Consider the following 21,449-nt stretch of genomic DNA (forward strand, 5'->3'; position numbering starts at 1 on the left):
GAGCCATTTGAGGAATACACAAGGAGTGTTCAGGATGCAAGAACCAAATGACTGGGAGGGAGAGCCGAGCGTGTTGGGGAATCACATTGTGCCCCGAGGCTGGCAAGGGAATGGCTGGTATGGGCAGGAGTTGCAGAGTATTGGGAAGAACTGCGTGGTGTTGTGCGAGTCCACTGCTGAGGCTGGCCCAGGGCAAGTGAGGGGTTAGAATGGGCCGTGCCAAGACCATATCATCCTTTGGGCATTTCACTTAGGGCCGGAGAATGCAGGTGAGACGGGACCCAGAGAGGCACTTGCTGTATGTAGTCTATCATGAAAACCTGTGACCTTGTCAATAGATCATTGCACCTGGACCTCAACCAGGACACACAAAAGCAGCCCCTTCTCCCTGTTACATAGTTTTATGAAATCTCAGAAGCTAAAAAGCAAAAGAAGAAAAGGAACGTTACAGGAACCTGTCACAGCTGACAGCTGAGGTGCCCGGTCTTGCTTTGCTTCATCTCATGTATGTTAAGCCCAGATCTGGGTCTTAGCCACTGCATTCGATGAAGGAAGTGGACAGCTCTTATTCCTCACTTAACTTTGGTAAAATGGAATTTGAAGAAAAGAGTTTTCCAGAGTTGCAGGGCTTCGTTCCTTTGGGGCTAGTGACTGCAAAGCGCTGCACTTTGCTTTCTCATTTTATCTACATCTGGGTCTTCTCGATCTCTCAGTCTTCATGTTTTCATTAATTAAGCATAATCCAATAACTCTAGCAAACCAGCAGCCAACAGCACACCAACCTTGCTGTTGGGAGGGTGCAGACGTTCTGGCTTTGCCTGTCTTGTGACTCCACCCATTCCGGAGCGAGCAGGCGAGATTGAGAGACATGGACAGAGAGGGAGGAGGAAGAAGCTTGGGGTGGTTAGAAAGCTGTTTCCTCGTGGCATGTGGACACGTGTTGTTTTTGTGGTTTGTTTTAGAGAAGCAAATGTGGTTTAGGTCTTTATGTGTTGGAAGTTAGAAGAAATAACAAAAAGCAAGGGTCTTTAAGCCTTCATCTCTTCCTCTTGAGGGGTAACGTGGTTACTTCCTTTCATTTCTCCTTTACCCATAATATTCTAGCAGACACCATTTTGAGTGGATTCTGTGTGCATGCATTGATTGTTTCCTTGTGGAAGAGCCCTAGCAGTTAAATTACTTAGTAAAGAACATGAATACATCAAAGGCTATCATAGGTAGTCTCATTAGTTTTTGGGAAAAAAAAAACAATCTCTGCATTTGAAGCAAAAAGGCACTCATTTCAGAGCCTCATGAACATCATGTATCTTGCTTTTTAAAAATATTTACCAGCTTTACATTTGGCATATTAGATTGCTAAGATGATATAGGGATATTTGAGCAGGAAATTCACTGTAGGAGGAGCAACTTATAACTTAGAGTAAGTGCTGAAGAGGGAGGCCTGAAGGATCCGTGTCTGAGACAGTGGTTCTGGGAACCCGTGTCCTCAGCACAGAGAGAAAGGAAGGAGGAGCGTGGGGGTGGGGCGTGCAGGGGCAGCAGCTGACCAACCTGAAGGAGCAACACTCTTCACCTGTGGAAGGGATGGGCTGCTCCCAGGCAACTCCAGAAAGCACACCCAAGATCCCTGAGGAGGTTTCAGCTGAAGAAAAAGACATTTCTAAAATGGTTCTATAGATTTGGTGGCTTTGCAAGGCATTGACATCCCAGGAGGAAAGAATCAAGCTGTTGTGGCAGTGTCATCATTGTTCTAGAGAGTATTCCTACATCAAAGGGGAGGTCAAGGTAGAATGTCAGGCACCCTGTTCACTGACTCACCAGGCGTGATTATGGGATAGATCAGATAACCAAAGCACCAGGCCAAGCCCGTTACCTGATCTCCCCAATTCTTACAATGATCTGTGAGATGTGCTGGGTCCTCCTGCCTTCCCAACACTGGAGACTTCATCGTCTGCCACAGGGACACATGTGCCCTGTTAATGGGGGAGGGGATGGACCGCTAGAAGATCTTGCTGGATGCAGGAAGGAGAGCTTCTGGAGCCACCAGCCACATTTCAGACTCCCCTGACGAAATCTGAGCTTCTTTTCAACATTGATAAGAAACTTCTGGCCAAAGCAACTTCTCTTGTACCCTCATGTACACACTGGAAACAAAGGTCACGCCCATGTCATTGGGAGCCCATTCCTACTGGGTGCTCAGCACTCTGACGTTTGGTGATTGCCTCTCCCAGGCAGGGTCATTTTGATTTTGGATTAGTCTCTGATGATGACTGTCATTATTCAAGAATCTGGTTTTGACATTGCGGGTGATCGCTTCTAGAAAGCACACCTGAATGGAGATGGGATCCGTGGCTCATACCCATTCCTTCCTGTCACATGCCAGCTGCCCTGGAAAAGTGTGTGTGGCCGTGTCTACAACAGCAATCTGATCTCATGCCATCCCCTGAGCCCACCAGCCCTCCTCGTCCCTGTCCCCCACCTGTAAATGTGTTCCATAACCCCCTCCATGAAATGCTATGTGGGACTCACAGGGGCAATCTCCATGTCATTCCGTTTTACTGTCAGCTTAACTCCGTCCAGTAAATAAATCTACAGTAATGACTCAGCTTGGCTGACATTTGGCCTCCAGAATACTGGGAAAATGGAGAGTTGGAAATGAAATTAGCTGAGCATCTTAGCTCTCCAGGCTCCTAAATTTGATGCAAAAAGTTTGGTATTTGTTGATCCTTTCTTCCTTAAGTAGAAAAACTTCAGCCCCAGGAGGCAATAAAGCAAACTTTAAATCATGCCCCGGGTATAGCAAAGCTGGCTGAAGCATGCATTTGATTGCATACAAAATGTGAACAGAGTAGCCAGAATTCCCCCCTAGCAACTTCCAAGCACGATGAGCTCAGCTGCAAGAATGCAGTACATTGCAGATGGGCTTATGCTGTCCATTCATTTGCAGAAATTTGTAGACAATTAAGCTGTCCCCTGAGTACAGGTAGTTGCTCTGGTTAGCCAGGGACTGGTTAGGATTTGCTGTCTCTCCTCCACAACATTACAGCCATAACTCTCCAGTGTCCTGGGTTAACTGGTCTAAGGAGTCCCCTACGGGCCTGCCAGGGTGGTGGCCACCAGCAGCCCTAGGGCAGGTAGAGCCCAGTGTTCACAGCATGGCGGCTCTGGAGTCACTGAGGCTGAGGAGCTAAGTGGCTTTGGAGGAGAATCTTACATCCATGGTGACTGCACAAGAAGACAGGGCCAGACATGAACTTCACAGATGAAGTCGTGGTTCTGATGGACCCACTCTCCTGTTGGAAAATGACCAATGAACAGAGGAGGAGACTGGACTTATACAGGTTATACTGAGAGGTGACTCAGTTAATGCCAGAGTGTGTCTAATGGACGGTGTGCCAGGGGTCAGTGGGCCAGATGGAGGGTGTGGCGTCAGTGGTCAGTATTTGTGCGTGTCCCTCTGCGATATCATTGTACTTTTCCTGAGAAAGGACTTATTTGGGGAAGAGCCAACACTTTGGCTTCTTCCTGGAGCCTGCCAGTCTAGGCTTGGAAGGCTGTTTTTCCCCAGGGCCTGTCTTCTCACTGGGAAAGGATGTCTTGGGAGAGGATTTCTTTTTCACTCCCTTTTCCCAGGGCTTACTATTTGGGGGTTTGTCATTCTCTGTATCTAATTCATGGACCTCAGGAACACAGCACCGTGGTTCTCCCTGCAAGGTGCTGACTGGATGCAGGGAGAATGCAGGGTAAGGGACAAGTACCCGACAGCGTTTCCTCGGGCAGACTTGGGAGGATGCCAGGTAAGTGCAGGGTTAGGAAGGTCAAGGAAGCCACTGATGTCATCTTGAGTCTTGAGACTGGACAGTAAGCCTCAGAGTCTCCTACGGAGACTTGGTTCCTTCAAGTCAAACCCAAAAAGCATCACGACTGTGTATGGAAACACCGGTGGCTCCCGCTGCCTTGGGGACAAGTGTGGCCTTTTTACCTAGACGGAGGCCTGGTGACCTCTGGAATCTCCCTTCTGCCCCAGTGTTCCAGCTTCTGCAGGGCTTGGCCATATTAAAATCGCTCCTCTCAGCCGACAGCTTCGCCTGAAACTGGGGAATGAAGGAGAGAAGCTGGGCTTCTCGTAGGATTGTGTGGTTTTTCTCTGGCTTGATATGCAACACAAAGACAGGGACCAGGAAGCCAGAGGGCCTGGGCGTCCCGGGCCACGTCTCGCCTGCCTGTCTGAGTGCTGGGCTGTGAAGGTCCCCGCTGCTCCTGCTCTAGGTTCAGGTGTGGAGATTCTCGGGGGGGGGGGGGGTTGTCCTCAGCTGGGTACCGTGGGAGCGAGCAGTGACAACCAAGACCTGGACTAGGTCCCAGCCATCGGTGTCAGTCCAGAGCAGGCGGCTCGCCATTCTCCTTGAGTCCGGGGACACCTTGCCCAGTTAGTTCACTCTGCACCTTGACAGGGGTCACAGGGGGACTCTCTGGAAACAGACTTGTGACTCACAGTTCCACAAGTAGGAGGTGTGCTGGGCAGTGGGGAGGAGGGCAGGAAGGGGCGGGCAGAGGCTGGGAGAGGAGGAGCCTCGTGCTTGCAGGAGGCCAGTGCTCCCTGGAGGCCTTCGCGGGCCCCGTAACCTACCAGTCGTGGGTCTTGCCGCTTCCCTTCCTGTTTCACAGTCCCCACGTCAGCAGTGAAAAGAGGCCCAGTCCGTGAAAACACCATGAGATCATAATGTCTTCTGATGTCCAGGGCAGATGCAGGCACACGGCCAGCAGGGGACTCAGGTGGCCAGGGTGGGTGAGCAGGGCAGGGATGGCGAATGGGCAGGAGGTTTCTCTCAGGGTGGTAGAAATGTTCTAAAATTAGCTGTGATGATTGGGCAACTCTGGGAATTTCCTAATAACCATTAGGATTATTTGCACATTTCCAGCAGGTGGATTCTATGGTGTTTAAATGATGCTTCAATCATACTTTTAAAATGTGAGGGGGAGAAGGCTCCAGCAGGGGAGCCCGCCCTTCCCTTTCTGCTGATCCCATGCTCAGCTTCACGGCTGGGGAGGCCCCGGGTGTTCCTGGAGGTCGGGGTTGGGGAGAGTAAGAAGTGCTCGCTTCGCTCCGGCTTTCCGTCTGACCACTCAGCGGTCATGATTTTTCTTGTGATCAGGGCTCCATCATTCTCTGTTCTCAGCCTTCCCATGGCTCACACGAACCTCACGCACAGTGAGAGCAGAGCTGGCTGCACAGTGGACACAGCTGTCCAGGGTGTCCAGCCCCCTCCCCGGGCCTGCTGCCTCCTGCCCTCCCAGCACTCTGCTCGGGCCAGGTGCTGCCCCACTGTAGCTGGGACCTGCCTCTGCTGACCCTCCTCCTGAGGCCCACTGGCTCCTCCTCCTCCGTCCTCCAAGCCTCCTTCTTGGCCCTTCTGGGCCCCATCCTGAGGTCAGCACATCTCCCCTGCACACTGCCAGGCCCTCTCCACAGGGGCTCCTGAGCTGTGTGTCCCTGTCTTCTCTGAGTGCCACCCACCCCCGATTCTGGAGCTCAGGCTTGTTCTGTCACACTCTGCCCCTCCCGGGTGCCTCAAGAAGGGCACAGTAGGTATTTTTTGAAGACACTGATGAATTAATAAATATAAATCTAGACCCTTTTCATGCCTCCCTCCTCCCCGTGACTCTGACCCTCCCCCATCACCCGGCCCCTTTTCTGTCCCACACAATTTCAGGTCTCCCTGTATTTCTCATATCTTCTTGGAAACTGTACAATGGGACACTCTAGGTAGCGTCCAGTTCCTCCTGAGCTTGGGGAATGGAGAAAACAGGTGAGGCTATAAACCCAAATTCATGAGATCGGAGGACGAAGGCCAGGGAGACGGGGGCTGTTCAGGTGGGGTCCACTTCTGCAGTAGCCTCTGGAAAGCCCTGTCCTGTGCCTGGAGCAAGATGGTCAGCGGCTGCTGCTGGCCTCTAGGTGGTCCAGGCTCCAGCACTCAGAGGGATCACTATCCAGAGAGAGCAGAGGCTCAGGGAGGATGACATGGCCTGGTGGCAAAGGTGTCCCTAGCAATCACTCTCTTCTGCTCACCTCTGTGTGCATGTGACTCTTCTGTGGCCAAGTGGCCATGTTAATTGGGTTGTGTGTTGTAGGAAGTGTGTGGGAAGGTGTGATGGGTGTTGTGGGCATGGGATGTGGGTCTGCTGCCTATGCAGGTGTTCGTGTGGGTGAGACCCTATAAGAGGATTCTGGTGTATGTACCTGGGTGTGTGTAAGCCCATAGACGTGTGAAAGTTGGTGTTTGATGTGGGAGAATATTTCATGTCCCCATACGTCTAGCGAATCTGGAAATCCGGAAGTGGCTGCGTGTAGGCAGGTGTGCTTAGATCTGGCTTTAGGCCTCCCACAGAGAGTGACTCACTCCTAAAAGGAACGCAGTGGTCACCCCCACTTCCTCCCTCCCTTCTCCTATGTTAAGTCCCATCGATTGCTTTTGTGCAGTTCTTTAGAGAGCACTGGCCATGCCCACGGGCACTTTCCCTTCCACTCCAGCATGTGAGGGAAAAGGGAGATTTGCTGTGCTCTGGGATCTGGAATGAAACGAGAAACATATGTGGGTGTGGACTGTGCTCTCTAAAGTGACGCTGGTGAGCGTGGTGGCACCTGGGTCTGCCTATGGCCCGTGGCTGTCAGTCAAATCAGATTTGATGCTCCTAGTTGACTCCCATCACACAGAGGTGCATGGCTTCCAAGCACACAGACAGATGCATCAGCACAGAGCTGATCCCAGCAGACACCTCAGGAGCATGCATGTCAGCAAACATGCAGTGACAGACACACACACAAATCAGGCAGGCAGAACCACGGACCTGAAATTCAGTGATGGACAATACCGAGGTTCTGCCCACGTAGTGGGCAGAAGGTAAGAGTGGGTGGAGGGAGAGGGTCCTGCGCCAGCCACAGTCCCAGGTGCACACCCTGGTGACTCAGTTGCATGCACAGGGAGCCTCTCTGGATCAGTCACCGCCCCACAGCCTGTCAGGGCCAGAGGACCTTCCCATGGCTTGGAGCCCCCTCCTCTTCTTGGCACTGCAGATTCAGGCTGACTGCCTGTGCTTGTCGCTCACTCCTGGGGTACTGTGAGGGGTGGGCCAGTGGACTGGGAGGGGGCCTGGTGGGTGGCAAGGACAGCAGAGGTGGATATGGGTCTCTGGCCCATGAGGACAAAAGATCCCTCATCTGCAGGGGGAACGTAAGCAAGCCCTTTGAGGACAAGCCTGGAGTGTGTCCTGAAAAGGCAGCAGGTCATCTCCCTGTGCCCATGGGCAGCGAGTGGGGCCTGGTGGCTCCCTGCAGGACTCAGATCTCCCCAAGTGCCCTCCCAGACACTCCCAGACACTCCCTCATCCAAGGCTCGTGATTTTTCAGCTGTAAACGAGCCGTGCGTGTTGTGCGTGTTTCCCACTCTCTCTCCACCCTGGATATCCCAGTAGGATCTGACACTGGCTGCACAGCAGTTTAGGGTGCATACAGCCCACTCGTTTCCCATCGTCTTCTCTGTTTCTACCTTCTGTGCTTTTTCTTTTATGCTTGTTTTTTTAAAAAAAAATGTTTATTTTTTTAGTTGTAGTTGTCAATCCCTTTATCTTTTTATTCATTTTTATGTGGTGCTGAGGATGGAACCCAGGGCCTTGCACACTCTAGGTGAGCGCTCTACCGCTGAGCCCCAGCCCAGCCCTGTGCTGGTTTTACCCTTCCTGCTCTTTTCCTGCCGTCTGTGTACAGATGCCCATCTGTCTGCCTCTGCTTGCCCATCGCATCTATTGCTTTCTTAGAGACCAGTCTTGACCTTGGGGGTCACTGAAGTTTTCTTTTTCTATACCATGTACCATTAACGTAGGACAGTGTGTCCAGTACGGAGTTCTCTATGTTCCTACATATTTTATCCTCTACCTTCTCTCTCCAGTTGGGTGCCTTGGAGGGTCATATGATCTCTCTGAAGTCTCTTCACTGATTAAGGAGGGTTATGATTGGCTCGGGGGTCTGTTGCGAGAGACCTCGTCTCTGCATTGAACACTTAGATCGTTTTTCAGTTTTGCCCCTTATAAATTATGTGTCACTAAGTATCTTTCTGCACACAGTTCTGTTCTTTGGAGTTGATCATTTGGATGTATTCTCAAGTGAAATTACAAAGTAAAGGATGTTTGCAAGGCTCTCAAAAAATAATGTTGCTCAATTGCTTCCACGAGAAAGTGTCTAGTTTATGCTCCAGCAGAATCAAAAGAGGGACTATTTATAGAAGCGTCCAGAGACCTAGCTGATCTTGGATTTTTTTAAAGTAAATTTTCTTTTAAAACTATAGTGTGCACACACACCCACACATACACACACTCACACACAGAGACTCCAATGGGGCCAGGGGATAATGATGGCATGGAGTTATTTTTTACCATGTGACTTTGATAGAAACTTGCCTAAAGTTTGACGTGCTTACTTGTAGTGATATGGAAGAAAACTATAATTAGTATGCTGTGTTTACATTTTGAACATGATACTCTATTCAGCTCTATTTCAGTCTTCTGCTGGGGTCAGGGTGAAAGCCTGTGCTTGGTGCTGATGTCCCTGTAGTACCACCCAGACCCTTCTTTGCTCCTTCTAACAAGAAAGCTCTCTTTCCATATGCAGAGGTTTCTGGCTCAACTTTTTTCATATCTGTCGGTCTCCAGTGTACTTATTTTTATGTTTTCTTCTTTTTATATAATGTGATACTGGTGCTTGATCTAAAATAATTATATAAGATTCCCTTTGTTAAACACATGTATTTCATTAAAAAGGTGGGTTACCGACAGCGCTAGGCTGGGAGATGCCACTTGGGGAGCACATTCCAGCCTCTGCCCTCCAATAGCGCTGCCCTTTGAAGAAGCCTGGGCTGCGCAGCTGCCTGACACCTGCCGTGGCTTGGAATTCTATGACTGCCCCTTGGTCCCTGTCCACTTGGGAGTCTAAGGACCTTTCAGGTGGTCATGGGAAGAGTCGATCAGTGCAGTTCCACCCAGGTGAACGGTCCCCTTCTTCAGTGGATTGAGAATGGAGACACAACCACTGAGGATCAGGAGTGTGCTATGAAGGGAGGGGTCTCGGGCAGGTATCGTAGCTCAGTGACAGCTACCGTGAACCATGAGCCTGGTTCTGACTGTGCCCTTGGCATGCCAAGGAGTTGAATCGGCAGGGTCCAGCCATGCCCTGGTACAACAGAGGAGCCTGCTCTCAAGGCCAAGGGCTGTGCCTTTTCTGTGGGAGATTTTAATCCGTTGGTTTCCTTTTCTTTTTCAGGATATATTTAAATTTGCAAGAACTTCTCCTGTCCCGAGACAGAGGAGGTCCATTGTGGTGTCGCCCATTCTAATTCCAGAGAACCAGAGACAGCCCTTCCCCAGGGATGTTGGCAAGGTAAGTCAGAGGAGTGACAGGTGGGAAAGCACGCTTTCGATTAAGGGACCCGCTCGCAGGCCAGGCTGGCCGGTGACCAGCTGAAACTGGCCTCGACTTCTGTACACAAGAGGCCAGAAGGATTTAAGTGAGAAAAAAAGTTCAAAAGATCATCCAAAAGGCAGGGTGGGCACGTGCGCAGACTGCACAACGGCTCCGAGTCTGGAGACCTGGAGATCTGCGTGGTGGGAGACATGCTGCGTGACATGGTTGGGTGCCCTCGGTTACTAAATGGACTCTGTTCCTGAGACACAATGGCCAGGTGACCAGCCAGACAGGGTCCTCAGGACAGCAGTGTTGACATGTGTCTTCACTGAGATCCTTCTTTTCCAAATGTCTAGGTCTAGCAACTCCACTGGGTCAGCTCTCTAAAAACTGAGCCAGATCAAGAGAATCCAGTCACCCTCCCCAGATCCAGAAACACCTTTGCACAAATCAGAACAACTGTGCTGGAAAGATGTAGTCCCTGTGAACCTGGCCACAGTCCCCCTGTTGACTTGTCTCAGAAACAGAATTTCAACAGGTTGAGTTTAGCGATGGGGTTGGTTGTTATTGAAGATCCGTAAATCAGGTGACATCCCACCTAGGAAGTGGCCAGGCATCCTGCGGAGCTGGCAGAAAGGGTTGGCAGTGCATACAGAAAAGGCTAAATGAGTGGGCATTTAATGACACTAAATGAGTGGGCATGTCAAAGTCACATGCCTTGTAGGGTTGCTGTGACCTGCTGGCTTGGAGACTGGGCCCCTTAAGCCTGGTTGCCATTTATGTGTTTGAAAACAGTGGCATCTTAAGGTTGACGGCGATCGTGTGGCATGAATGTGACTCACTGTCTTTGGTCTGGTCTGTTGGACCAGGTGCAGGAGCTTAGTCCAAAATATTGTCTTCCTGTAAATTTAATTGACCATTTGCCAATACGTTTTCCCCCCATTGGGCAGTCAGCCTGGAGAAGCACATTTTAACCTGTGAGTTATTTTCGGGTGAACCTGAAATTTGAACACTGGCAGTTACTTGAATGAATGATCTTAATGGCTGGTGTAATTAGTCTACTAATTCATTTATTAAATAAAATGGACGGCCTGTTACACACCAGACCCCGTGCTGGGCCTGGGCGACTGTGGCTGTGAGCAAGTGGACAGCAGCGCTCAGGTTCTACTGGCGTGACCGGCACTCATTCTCATGAATAAGCAAATAAGCAAGAGAATTAGAGAATTCAGAGGGCTGTGAAGACAGAGCACGGTGACATGAGAGCAGGAGCCGGTGGCAGGACCTGGGCTGGAGGTGGGGGTGTCTGCACAGCTGGTGGGGCTGCTAGGGACGGTGACATCGGAGAGAGCTGGGAGGGTGAGACAGGGACAGCGTGGAAGGCCTGGGTACACACGTCTTGGCAAAGGGAACTGCAGGGGAGGCCTGCGGTGGGCAGGGAGGAGAGCCTGAGGGGGCAGCGCCTGGGGACCCAGTGCCCTAAGCAAGGCTGATGGTGGAGGGGGTGAGAGGCCAGCTTCCCGGGGAGGCCCTGAAACGTAGGGGTTTCCACAAGGGAGCAGCGGAGGCTCCCCAGGGAGTGAGTGGGACCAGTAGAAGGGAGGGGAGGGATTGTGGTGGGCCATGTGGGAGATGAGGGTGACTTGGAAATCTGTTTCTATTAGAAATCAGAAATTTATGATCCAACATCCTGGCAATCGCTATGAACTTCAACTGCTCCTGAGCCAAAGGTGGCATTTTAATTCTGTGTCCCTAGTAGAGTTTCCTGCAGTCTCACAGTCAGCCCGCAGTTTCTTGCTGGGTGGCTTTCCCAAGAGTCTTTCCCAGAGCTGCTGAATGGCCCCGTAAGTAAGGTGCAGCCACCATGGGCCCCTGCACCCTTTCTGATGTTGCAGCCTCCAAGGGCCATGATGCCTTCACACTGAGGTTCACCTCTTGACCTCGACTCCACAAAGCCACTGCCTCTACAAGTGTGATAGGTGACTAATGTCACAGTGTGTACGACCCCAAACCTCCAGGGATTTTTGCAGAACAATTGTTCTGCCTTGCAAAAATCTGGTTTTCTTTTTTGTCTACACCCCTGAAGCAACACGTTTTCCTCTCTGTGCAAATGATTTTCATTCATTCGCCTTATTCTGTAAGTCTCCCCTCTTCTCCTCAACAGCTCCGCCTGTACCTGATAAGCTGAGCTCATGAGAGCCATGCAGGAACACATAGGTGGTGTCCCCAGTGAGTGCTAGGGAGTGGGGACAGGGCACAAGGGAGGAAGTGCTCTGGCCCACAAACACCTCCACCTTCACAAATAGGATATTAGACGCAGGTTTAGAATGAATGCTTCTTGGAGAAGAGATTCTGTGGCTAACAAAAATGTAAACCCACTTCGGTTCCTTGACTTCCCCCAGAAGCAGACCTTCAGCGAGAACTCAAACACAGAGTTCATTTAGAAGGGGGAGGGGAGACCTGTAAGGAAGTGAGACAGGAGGGGCAGGAGCCAGGCAAGAAGCTCAGGTTCCAGCCCTCGACCATGGGGAGACTCCAGTCTCAGGGGGAAGCTCCAGCAAGTGCTGTGAAGCCACTCTGGACTTACCCTGCCCACAGGACAGGTGCAGGGATTTGTACACTGCTCAAGTATTCACCCCCCCCCCCCAGCAGCCTTGGGCCTGGGTGTGAATTCTCCAGCACACCCAGCCTGCCCTGTGCTCTGTGCACAAGCACATCAGCTTCTGAGGCTTGGAGGCAGGCTCTGGGCAGAGGGGCCAGGGAAGTCCGTGAGGAGTTGGGTGGGGCCAGGGAACAGGTTCTGGCCCTGGTGAATCCAGCTCCATCACTTAACCTGATATAAACCTTCCTGCTGCAGCCTGGGATTTCTGTGTCTTTGTCTTATTCTCTGCTCTCCTGTTGTCTCTTGAACTGACTTTCTTGTGTCCTTGGGCCTTTGAAGCCCAGTGTATTCCCCTCTGTCCATGTCACATCTCTGAAATCAACCCAGTTCTGGCCAACACACACACACACACACACACACACACACACACACTCAACCTCTGCTCCCTATAAGGCCCTGTGTGGGGAACTGGAGGCGTATTGACCGCCTGGGCTGCAGAGCAGGGGCCGTGTCAGCCCGTTTGCCCAGCAGCGTGCTCAGCACTTCCCATTTCCTTCATTCAGTTCCCGTGGCCACCCCACAAGGGACATCTCCCAATGCCAAGGAGGCAACGAGCCTTGGAGGAACCAGACAGCCCATCTGAAGCCACACAGTTGGTTAACAGCAGAGACAAGCTTTGTGTTGGCTCTTTGAGATTTCAAAGTCTCTGCTCTTCACCAATACGTGCAGGGGCCGCTTAAGCCAGGCTGAGAGACCTCTTCCATGTGATGTAACGTGCTCGCTCGCTGACAACCACTCCCTTTAAAGCAACATTAAAATAAGTGTAATTCTTTGGCATGCACCAAAAGATAAGATGCAGGATGCGTGGTATTCTAAAGAGAAGTACACTAAATGGTATGGTAAAATGGCATGGTATGGTCTAGTTGGCAAACATGTGGATTCTTGCTGCAAAATTCTTTCAGCTTTCCTATATGAATTTCATAATTATTAGAGAAAATTAAGTTTAACTAAATATCAGACTGTACTAAATGACACAGGAGTTAGCATGATGATATAAAGACACTTATCTTACATTTCAAGAGGGTGAATGGAGACTAGGTATCTGTTCTTGATTTTGTTTTTGTTGTTTTGATCATTCACAATCTGAATTTCTTTGTTTATGTTTTTAAGTTTTTATTGGTGGTGCAGCATAACTCTACATACCAGTAGGGTTCATTGTTGCATATTCATGAATTCCTGTAGAAAGAGTTCCCAGTACCCACGGTTACAGACCCCAAGAGCAAGGTGCCTAGGGAGGGTGCCCATGGAGAACTCAAGACCCACAGAGAAGCTGGAAGGCTGTGCGGTGGCTCCAGGGATTGACAGACTCCCCATGATTCATTTATCTGCCAAATCATTAAATAGGCAGGGAGCAGTGGATTCCTGGAATGGGGGGGGGGTGCTCCCCATCCCAGAGGGAGTCCTCTTCCAACCCCAGTGGCTGTGTCATGCTGCTTGCCCTGCCCGTTGGTCAGGAGCACGGGATGAACCAAGCTTTGGGGACAGGGCCCAGCACCCCCAGCTGTGGGAGAATGGGTTGCCTCTTTGTTTCTGGCTCTTTCCCGTCGTACTTCTGCCTTAGGAAAATCTCTCCATGTTTCTGAAGAAGGGGGAGACACCCTGGAGGGCACAAATGCACTTCCTCAACCTCCTGATTTCCCTGGTTTTTTAATTCAGGACAGAAGGGAGGAGCTGGGATCCTGTGCCCTGAGAGACACATGCTGCCTCCAGCAAGCACCTCCCCCACCCTTCAAAGTGTGACTGTTTCAAAATTTGGGCCATAAATAATTTCTCAGTTTTTCCAACTTCTGCTGATAAATATTTGATTGCGTCTTTAGAGATTTTTTTTATTTTGGGGGCCTGACTGATGGGGAACAGGGGACTGTAAGTCTTGCGTGACAGCACAGAGGTCTTTGGGAGATGTATTTTATTCTGTTTTATATTAAGTTTGAAAGACAAGTCATTTATGAAATGCTTATTAGATATTCTACTTTCATCACAAACCCTTTTCATCAAAGCCAATGAGCGCTCATTTTACTGAAAATCCTTTTTTTATACACCTATAAATTGGTAGAATGGGCATTTGGAAGGGCATCTCTAACCCCGGATGGAAGGAATATGTAATTGGACCATGTGCTCTCTGAAAAGGGAATCAACATAGATCATTAGACCAAATCGTGGAAATCACTCAAGCGGGGCTCTGCTTTGATTGTGTCATGAGTGTGAGCCCTACAGGAGGATGATTTACCGCAGTTCTGGGAGATTCTGCAGAGGTCTGGAAGTCGAGTTTATTAGAGGCCTCCCCACAGCCAAGGATTCCTGCGTCCCTCTATGCCTACTGCTACAAAGAGGGGCCATCGAGTCGAATTTGCTTTGCTCCATTTCATAGGCATTTGCATCTTTGGAACCCATGGTGCCAATTGCAGCCTCAGAAGCTGGACTGAAAGCTTAGGCTGGGTCCCCAGCGCCCCCCTCCTCACCCTGTGCAGAAGTGCAGGCTCAGCATGGCTGGCTCTTTCGGTGGCCTGGTGTTTTTTATGCAGTCAGCTTTAACCCTCTGCCCCTTTTAAATCCATTGCTTCACACCCTTTGTCAAAAGCTCCATGCACACTTGTCAGAAGTCTCCCTCTATTCAGTTTTTCCCTTTTAAGGAAACTAGCAATAATTATACACCCCATATAGCTAGTACACAGGAGAGAAATTAGAATACAGGGGATCCAAGATGCCCAGGGGCTCAAAGCTCAAAAATTCTTCTTGGAATGAACCTCAGCGTTGATCTCTGCATTCAGTCTACGAGTGTGCCAGTTTTCCGTATGCCTTTCTGCTTGCATGTCCTTGAACTCTTTCCTCTTCCTGGGCACATTCTGAGCAGCCCTTGCCTGTCTAGGAGCACTTACACCTCTGCAGGAAGTTCTGCACAACGCCGTCCAAGACCACTCCCCACGTGTAGCTAGTGACCACTCGAAGAGTGGGTGGTGCCGTTGAGGAAGAAGATTTTTAAAACTTAGTTCCAACTTGAAAACTAAGACTTGATGTAATTACTGGGAAAACGATATAAATGCAGATCAAATATAATGCACCAATTGGGATGCCCCATGAAGGTAAGATGCACGACAGATTCAAAAACTGTACACACGCAAAGATTGGAAGACATCTCATTCGTAATGTTCATATTGATTTCCTATTAAATTAAATATTTTGGATATATTGGTATAATTAAACTCAGTGCCATTGTCTCTTTTTATCTGTTTTGAAATGTAGCTTCTAGGGGAAAAATTGATTTAAAAGGCCCATTGTCTTTCGACTAGACAGTGTTGGCCGACAGCCTAAAGTCATCCCCTTTGTGGAATTTTTGTTCGATCCCGTCTATACACGGCCTCTCATCTCCGATGGCACTTACGTGTTTTGAGCCGCTCTGTAATTTCTTTTGCCCTTTCTTTCCCTTCCTCTTGACTGCAGTTCATTCGGCATGGTGGCCTGGTAGAGTGCCTAACACAGAGAGGGGTCCCTGCTTCCGTCCCCTTGAATTCTAGCCATGTCTATGGCTGGCTGCATCAGCATTCACTGGCTACTGATTAATTAAAGTGATCATAGCCTGGTTTGTTGTTAGAATGGAATTAACAGACCATTATATGATCAGTCTGGATATTTCCAACAAATTTTAATTTTCTACAATGGCATTGAGGCCACCAGTTAAATTGCTTGGCTGTCAAGCATTATGTCAAGTCATAGAAGCATTCTCAACAGATGGAGGTGAATTTGATGTTGATGGGTTTTGCACATGTGTGAGCATGTACATGTGGATAGAGAGGGAGAGGGAGAGAGAGAGAGAGAGAGAGAGAGAGAGGTGCATACCTGGGTTTCTGGACTTACTGGTACATATGATGATATTTTAAACAGGAAAACACTTAAAGCTTTCACAACTGAACAGAGTCAATCCTGTTTTGGCTATCTCATAAAAGCTGTATCCACCATTAGTGAGTGTTGCCCTCCTTCTGCAAAGTTTAATTAATGATAAAACAAATTGAGTTGTTTTGGTTTTTTGCCAAATGCACGTATAGGCAGAAAGGTCCTCCATGATACCCATCCAGCCAGGAAAGGCCTCTGAGTGGAGGGAGGAGGCAGCATCTTTGGAAAGCTTCCTAAGGCTTTGATGTTATGCACATTTGGCCTCAGACTAAATTTATATTTAATTATTTGTGAACATTAAAGGAGCTGGTGTTTCAGCTTGAATCAGCATCCTGGACTTGGGGGGCGCTGGGAAGCGTTGACATTCAGCCAAGTGTTCAACACCTGATGAGTGTCAGATCTGATCAGAGCACGGCCGGCCCTCATCTGTTCGTCCTCACGCCAGCCCTGTGGCGTGGGTGATGCTGCACCACTCTCAGATGAGAGGCTGAGACAGAGAGGTTAACTAGCTTGCCCAGGGTGACCCAGGAAAGGGGGTGGGGCTGAGACCCACACCCAAGACTCTCCAGGGCTGAGTCAGTGGTTGACCCACCACAGTGAAAGGGACTCAGTGTCCTTGGGCCCCTGCCGTGTGCATCGCACAGTCACAAGGATTGCCGTCCGACTCTCACACACCTCAGCAGTCAGGATTTTGTCTCAGTGAGGAAATTGAGGCTTCGAGGTGTGGCATAGCCTGGGTCAGCTTGTGGGGCAAACAGGGCTCCTGTACAAGGCGAGACCCTGCCGTGTCGCCTCCTGCACAGTGGAGAGCTCTGGATGGATGTCACACCACGTGGCAAGTGTTCGAGGTTCTGTTGGGGAAGGGGAGACGAGCGAGGATGGAAGCCCAGCTCGCCATTCCCCAGCACCCGGAGAGTCGGCCAGGCGAGGGCCCCTCCCAGCACCCCCTTGCCCTTGGCCAGCCTCCCTACACCTTGTCGGTGATAGGATGAGCTGCAGGGTGTCTGGCAGCCTGGACACAGATGGTCACACTCCCGGGAGTTGTCTGACATTCCGCAGCTCAAAGCCAGATGCCTCAGGCAGTGACATCCTTGTGACTGTCTCCTGAGACAGGTGACCCTGACCTGGAGTGTTTTCTACTTTCTTTGGTATAAACACTCCCAGAGTGAACAATTTTAAGCTACCAGCTTGCAGAATTCCTGAATATTAAAAAAACAGGTTTTCCAGAAGGAGCAGGAGTTGGTCCAGCGCACTGAGCACTGACCTCGGGGCCCATAGAATGTGACCTCGGTGGGGGAGGGTGCTCTGGCCCCAGGGGAGCCATGCTCAGTGGCATGCACCCTCCAGCTTGGAGAGCTACCTGACCCTCCCACTGGTCTCCCCAGGACCCAGTTGGTCTCTTTTGCAGGTGAGCCCGAGGGTCACTTTTGGACACCCCAGCTGCTTTCAGAGCCTTGAGTTTCTTGTCCAAAGCCACAAAGCATGCAGAGCAGACGTGGCCCCAGCCTTCAGGACCACATTTCTCCCTTGCACAGAAGCCCCCACTCTGTCTCCTGAGGCTGCCAAACGCTGTGGAAATTGCCCCCAATTCTACCTGGAAAACGAGGACGGGAGAGACGGAACCCCCCGCAGGGAGGAGCCTGAGGAACACCTCGCCAGCATTCCCTGGATGTGTGTGTCTGCATGAAGGGTCAAGGCCAGAGGTTATGTGGACAAACGGACAGCATCCGCCTGTGGCTGGCCAGGAAGGCCGCCTCTGGCTGCAGACAGCATGCTTCTGTTGGGGTCTCTGCTGACCACCATGCTCAGAAGGAGCCAGGAGAAGATGAAGCCAAAGCAGGCAGGTCCAACTCGCTTATTTTTCTTGTTGTGAAGGCACAGCTCACTCAGTCAACAAGGCTGTGGGGCAGCAAGCCCCAGGTCACAGTGGGAATGGACAGGCCCTTCCATGCTCACATTTCTAGTCCCAGATGAAGAGGAGGAGACAGAAGCTGGGCGGTGGAGAGGCTTAGGGATGGGGCATGGGTCCGGGAAGAACCCCTGCATTTCCTTCCCAGGCTTGGAAGTAGCCTGGCCCCTGGGGTACAGCTGTGACACGTGGCTGGCCACTGGGTTGAATGCTTCCAGGCCCCATCCCCTCTGTGAGTGGGGATGGAGCCGACATAGAAGCCTCCTGTTACCAGGTGAGCTGCTCCCACCTGTGGGTGTTGCATTGCAGATACTGGTGTTTCCTGTTGCGCTGGGGGAGTTAAATGAAGAGATGGAAACAGAGCCTCCACTTAGGCCTCTTGAATAGGAGAACGCTCCTCTGTACCTGAAAAATTGGGCTTCACTCTCCAGTCAGAGATTTATTGAGCTACTACTATGAGCCCGGCACCATGCTATCTGATGCTCTTGGATTCCCCCTCAAAGAACAACCATTCAGGGGAGGACAGACCTGTGCACAGGCTAATGAGCCCTTGACAGGGAGCTCCAGGGGTCTGGAGAAGTCAAATGGGCAAAGGACAACCCCCAGGGGAATTCCCGCATGATGAGCAGCAGTGGACAAGGGAAGGTGCTGTGGAAGGAAGTTCTCCAGGCCGCGGGAGAGTGTGATCCAGTGTCGGACAGCGAGAGAACCGCGTGTGTGAGGAGTGGAGAATGAAGGAATATGGCTGTGCTCAGTAAATCAGAAATGAGTCTAGGGAAGTCCTCAGGGGCTGGAAGACAAAGAACTCTCAAGACTACTTGACCCAGTTTGGACCTTTTTCTACAAACGATGGAAGCTGGTCAACTGGGGAGGGATGTGATCGGATCTGCATGCCAGGAAGCTCGTCTGGTTGCCATGGGTAACACCTGAGGCTGAGGGAGCCGGGAGCAGGGCACATAAAGATGGAGGCTGCAACCACAGGCAACAAAGGGCGGCTGGGCACGGAGAGGTGGGGCCGGAGCAGAAGGTGCCAGGAGGCTTGGGTGGGTGCGTGGATGGTGGGGTGAGACACATAGAAGGGTCCCTCTTAGCTGGGGACATTAGATCTGTAGGTTTCTGGAGAGTCACCTGGAGAGTGTCCCTCTGGACCAGGGTTTGGCTGTGGGGAGGCAGACATGACACCTAGGTGTCGATCCCCACCTCCCAAAGCTGTCTTTGAGGAGCTGCTGTGCGGCCCTGCTCTGAAGTGCCGGAGACCCTCCCAGAGCAGCAGACCCAGCTGCAGGCTTCGGGTTCTGTGCAGGAGGGAGTTCAGCTGGCTGGAGGCTTTCTCCTGGGAATGGACTCACGCCAGGCAGCAGGCACGTGAGACCTGGGCTGCCCAGCCTATCCCCTCCTCTTCCTGGGCTGGAACACAAGCCCGGGCTGATGTGTGTCTAAGGATTTTACTTTAGTCTTTCCTGACTGTGGATCTTTTTTTTCCCCCTTTAATTCCAGCTCAGAAATGCACAACAGCTGTGTTCACTGTTGGCCTTCTAGCCTCAAATTCATTCTAAATACATTTCTTCTTCATAATCTCTTCTTTGAATGCTGATGTTTGGCTAGGCATTAGTGTACACAATTCAGATGCTCTGTGTTGCTCAAATTTTAGTTCATTTATTTGACAACTTGAAATTCCTCATGAGTGCTGCTTTTATTTTGTTATTTACATCTGGATTCATTCCTAACATGCCACAGGGGGAAAAAAAAACTGCCTTGTTTTTTTTTAAATAACATTTTGTTTCTCCTTATAAGAGTAATACATGTTCATGGTAGAAACTTAATTTTTTTAAAAAAACACATGCATTTTAAAATAATAACACAAACATCTTCTCGGGTCCTTCCATTTGTGATAACCAGTTATGACCTCACAGGACTTTGCTTCTCGGCTTTTTAAAGTACATGTGAAGCTATGAGGGCAGGTTTCCTGACCTCACGCCCAGGTGTTTGCATTCCATGGTCTGATCTGGGGCCTGTGGGCACATGGACTTCTGTGGCCCACTTTGGGCACTGTCTTAAACGTAACTGTGTGAACACATGACCATATGGTATTCATTGTTGCTTTTTTTTTTTTTATTCAGAAGGTCTCAGAACCATCTTTCCTGTCCTTCAGCCACTTTTCCAGTGTATTCTGAAAGAACATGTAGCATGGCCACCATGTTATGGCCACCATTAGTCTGGCCCTTCCTCAATCCCAGGGCTTTCTGATTGGAGTGCACAGACCCCAAAAGGACACATTTATGGGTCTGCTCTCTTTGTACCCTAAGCTATCGTATTCTTACTTTGAAAATATTGTTAATAGAAGCATCCCTCTCAATTTACCAGAACATCAAAGGATTCCATGACTCCAAAATTGTTTAAAACGTCTTAAACCATTCCTTATGAATGGTATTTAGTTGTTCCCATTTTGACATCTCCCAGTTGGAAATCTAGTTACCTTACCTGTCACCACTTGTAAACCTCAGCATATCTACGCATGCCCGTAGGCGTGTCTATCTTATGCATATATGTTTGATGTCAGTCTTTACCTCAAAAGAAAACCCCAGCCCATACACGAGGGTCAAGAACTGTCTTAACAGCAAATCTCGGGAAAATGAGAAGTTGGCCGTGTGAGTCAGCTTTGCATCCCTGTGATGAATACCTGAGGAAAGCAAATTAAAGGAGGAAAAGTTTATTTTGGCTCACAGTTTCAGAGGTTTCTGTCTCTGGTCCCTTGGCCCCATCATTTGGGCCTGTGGCAAGGCAGAACATCATGGCAGGGGACACGTGGCAAATCTTCTGGCCTCATGGCAACCGGGGAGCAGGGAAAGAGTCAGGGAGCTCACCTGTAGAGCCCAGCCTCCCCCAAGCCCACCAAGCCATGAATCCACCTATGGATCCATCCATTCTGAGGTCAGAGCCTTTATGACACAGCCACCTCCCCAAGCCCCCCTCGGAACCCCGCTGCCTTAGGAACCAAGCCTTCACCATGAGTTTTGGGGGGACATGGCAGTTCCAACTCACAACGTAGACTCACTCTGACCTGAAAGCTTTAAATCCACCCGTCCCTCTCTGAGGAGCCCTTTCCCTGTCCACGCACCCCCTGTCCATCTGGCACCACCAGCTTCGCCCCCGGCCACACCGTCCTGTTGTCCCTGGTCTAGAATGCCTTTGTTCTCATCGGCCTGGTCAGTGGTTGTCTGGGACGGCCTGTCCACAGCCCTGATATGGGCAATTGAAGAATGGCTAATGGGGTGCGGACTTTCCACGGAGCTCGGGGACATAGAGGAGCACACCTGGAGCCGGTAGCTCTTCCCATGGTCCCGCCGCCATTCCCACGCTTCTTCATCAATCAAGGCAGATTCCTTTGTGGTGTCTTCTGAAGATTTTCTCTCCTGGAGAAGGGCACTGGGGTCCGTGCAACGGGACCCTCTTGTGAAGCCACTCTCCCAGCAGCACGCACAGGTCAAAGGTCTTCTCGTGGCCTTTACAAAGGAGAGCTGGGTGATTGATGGACT

The 21,449-nt window shown here is 50.4% G+C and overlaps 1 protein-coding gene across 1 annotated transcript in view; it reads left to right on the forward strand.

The window, feature by feature from the left end:
- Cdh13 (cadherin 13) overlaps positions 1-21,449 on the forward strand; it is a 487,128-nt gene that overhangs the window by 401,660 nt on the left and 64,019 nt on the right. Inside the window, exon 4 of the mRNA XM_077792829.1 lies at positions 9,317-9,433. Within this exon, the coding sequence (XP_077648955.1) occupies positions 9,317-9,433 (117 nt within the window). The remainder of the gene's footprint in view (positions 1-9,316; positions 9,434-21,449) is intronic.

Source organism: Urocitellus parryii, chromosome 15 (genome assembly GCF_045843805.1).
Source record: "Urocitellus parryii isolate mUroPar1 chromosome 15, mUroPar1.hap1, whole genome shotgun sequence".
Lineage (NCBI taxonomy): Eukaryota > Metazoa > Chordata > Mammalia > Rodentia > Sciuridae > Urocitellus > Urocitellus parryii.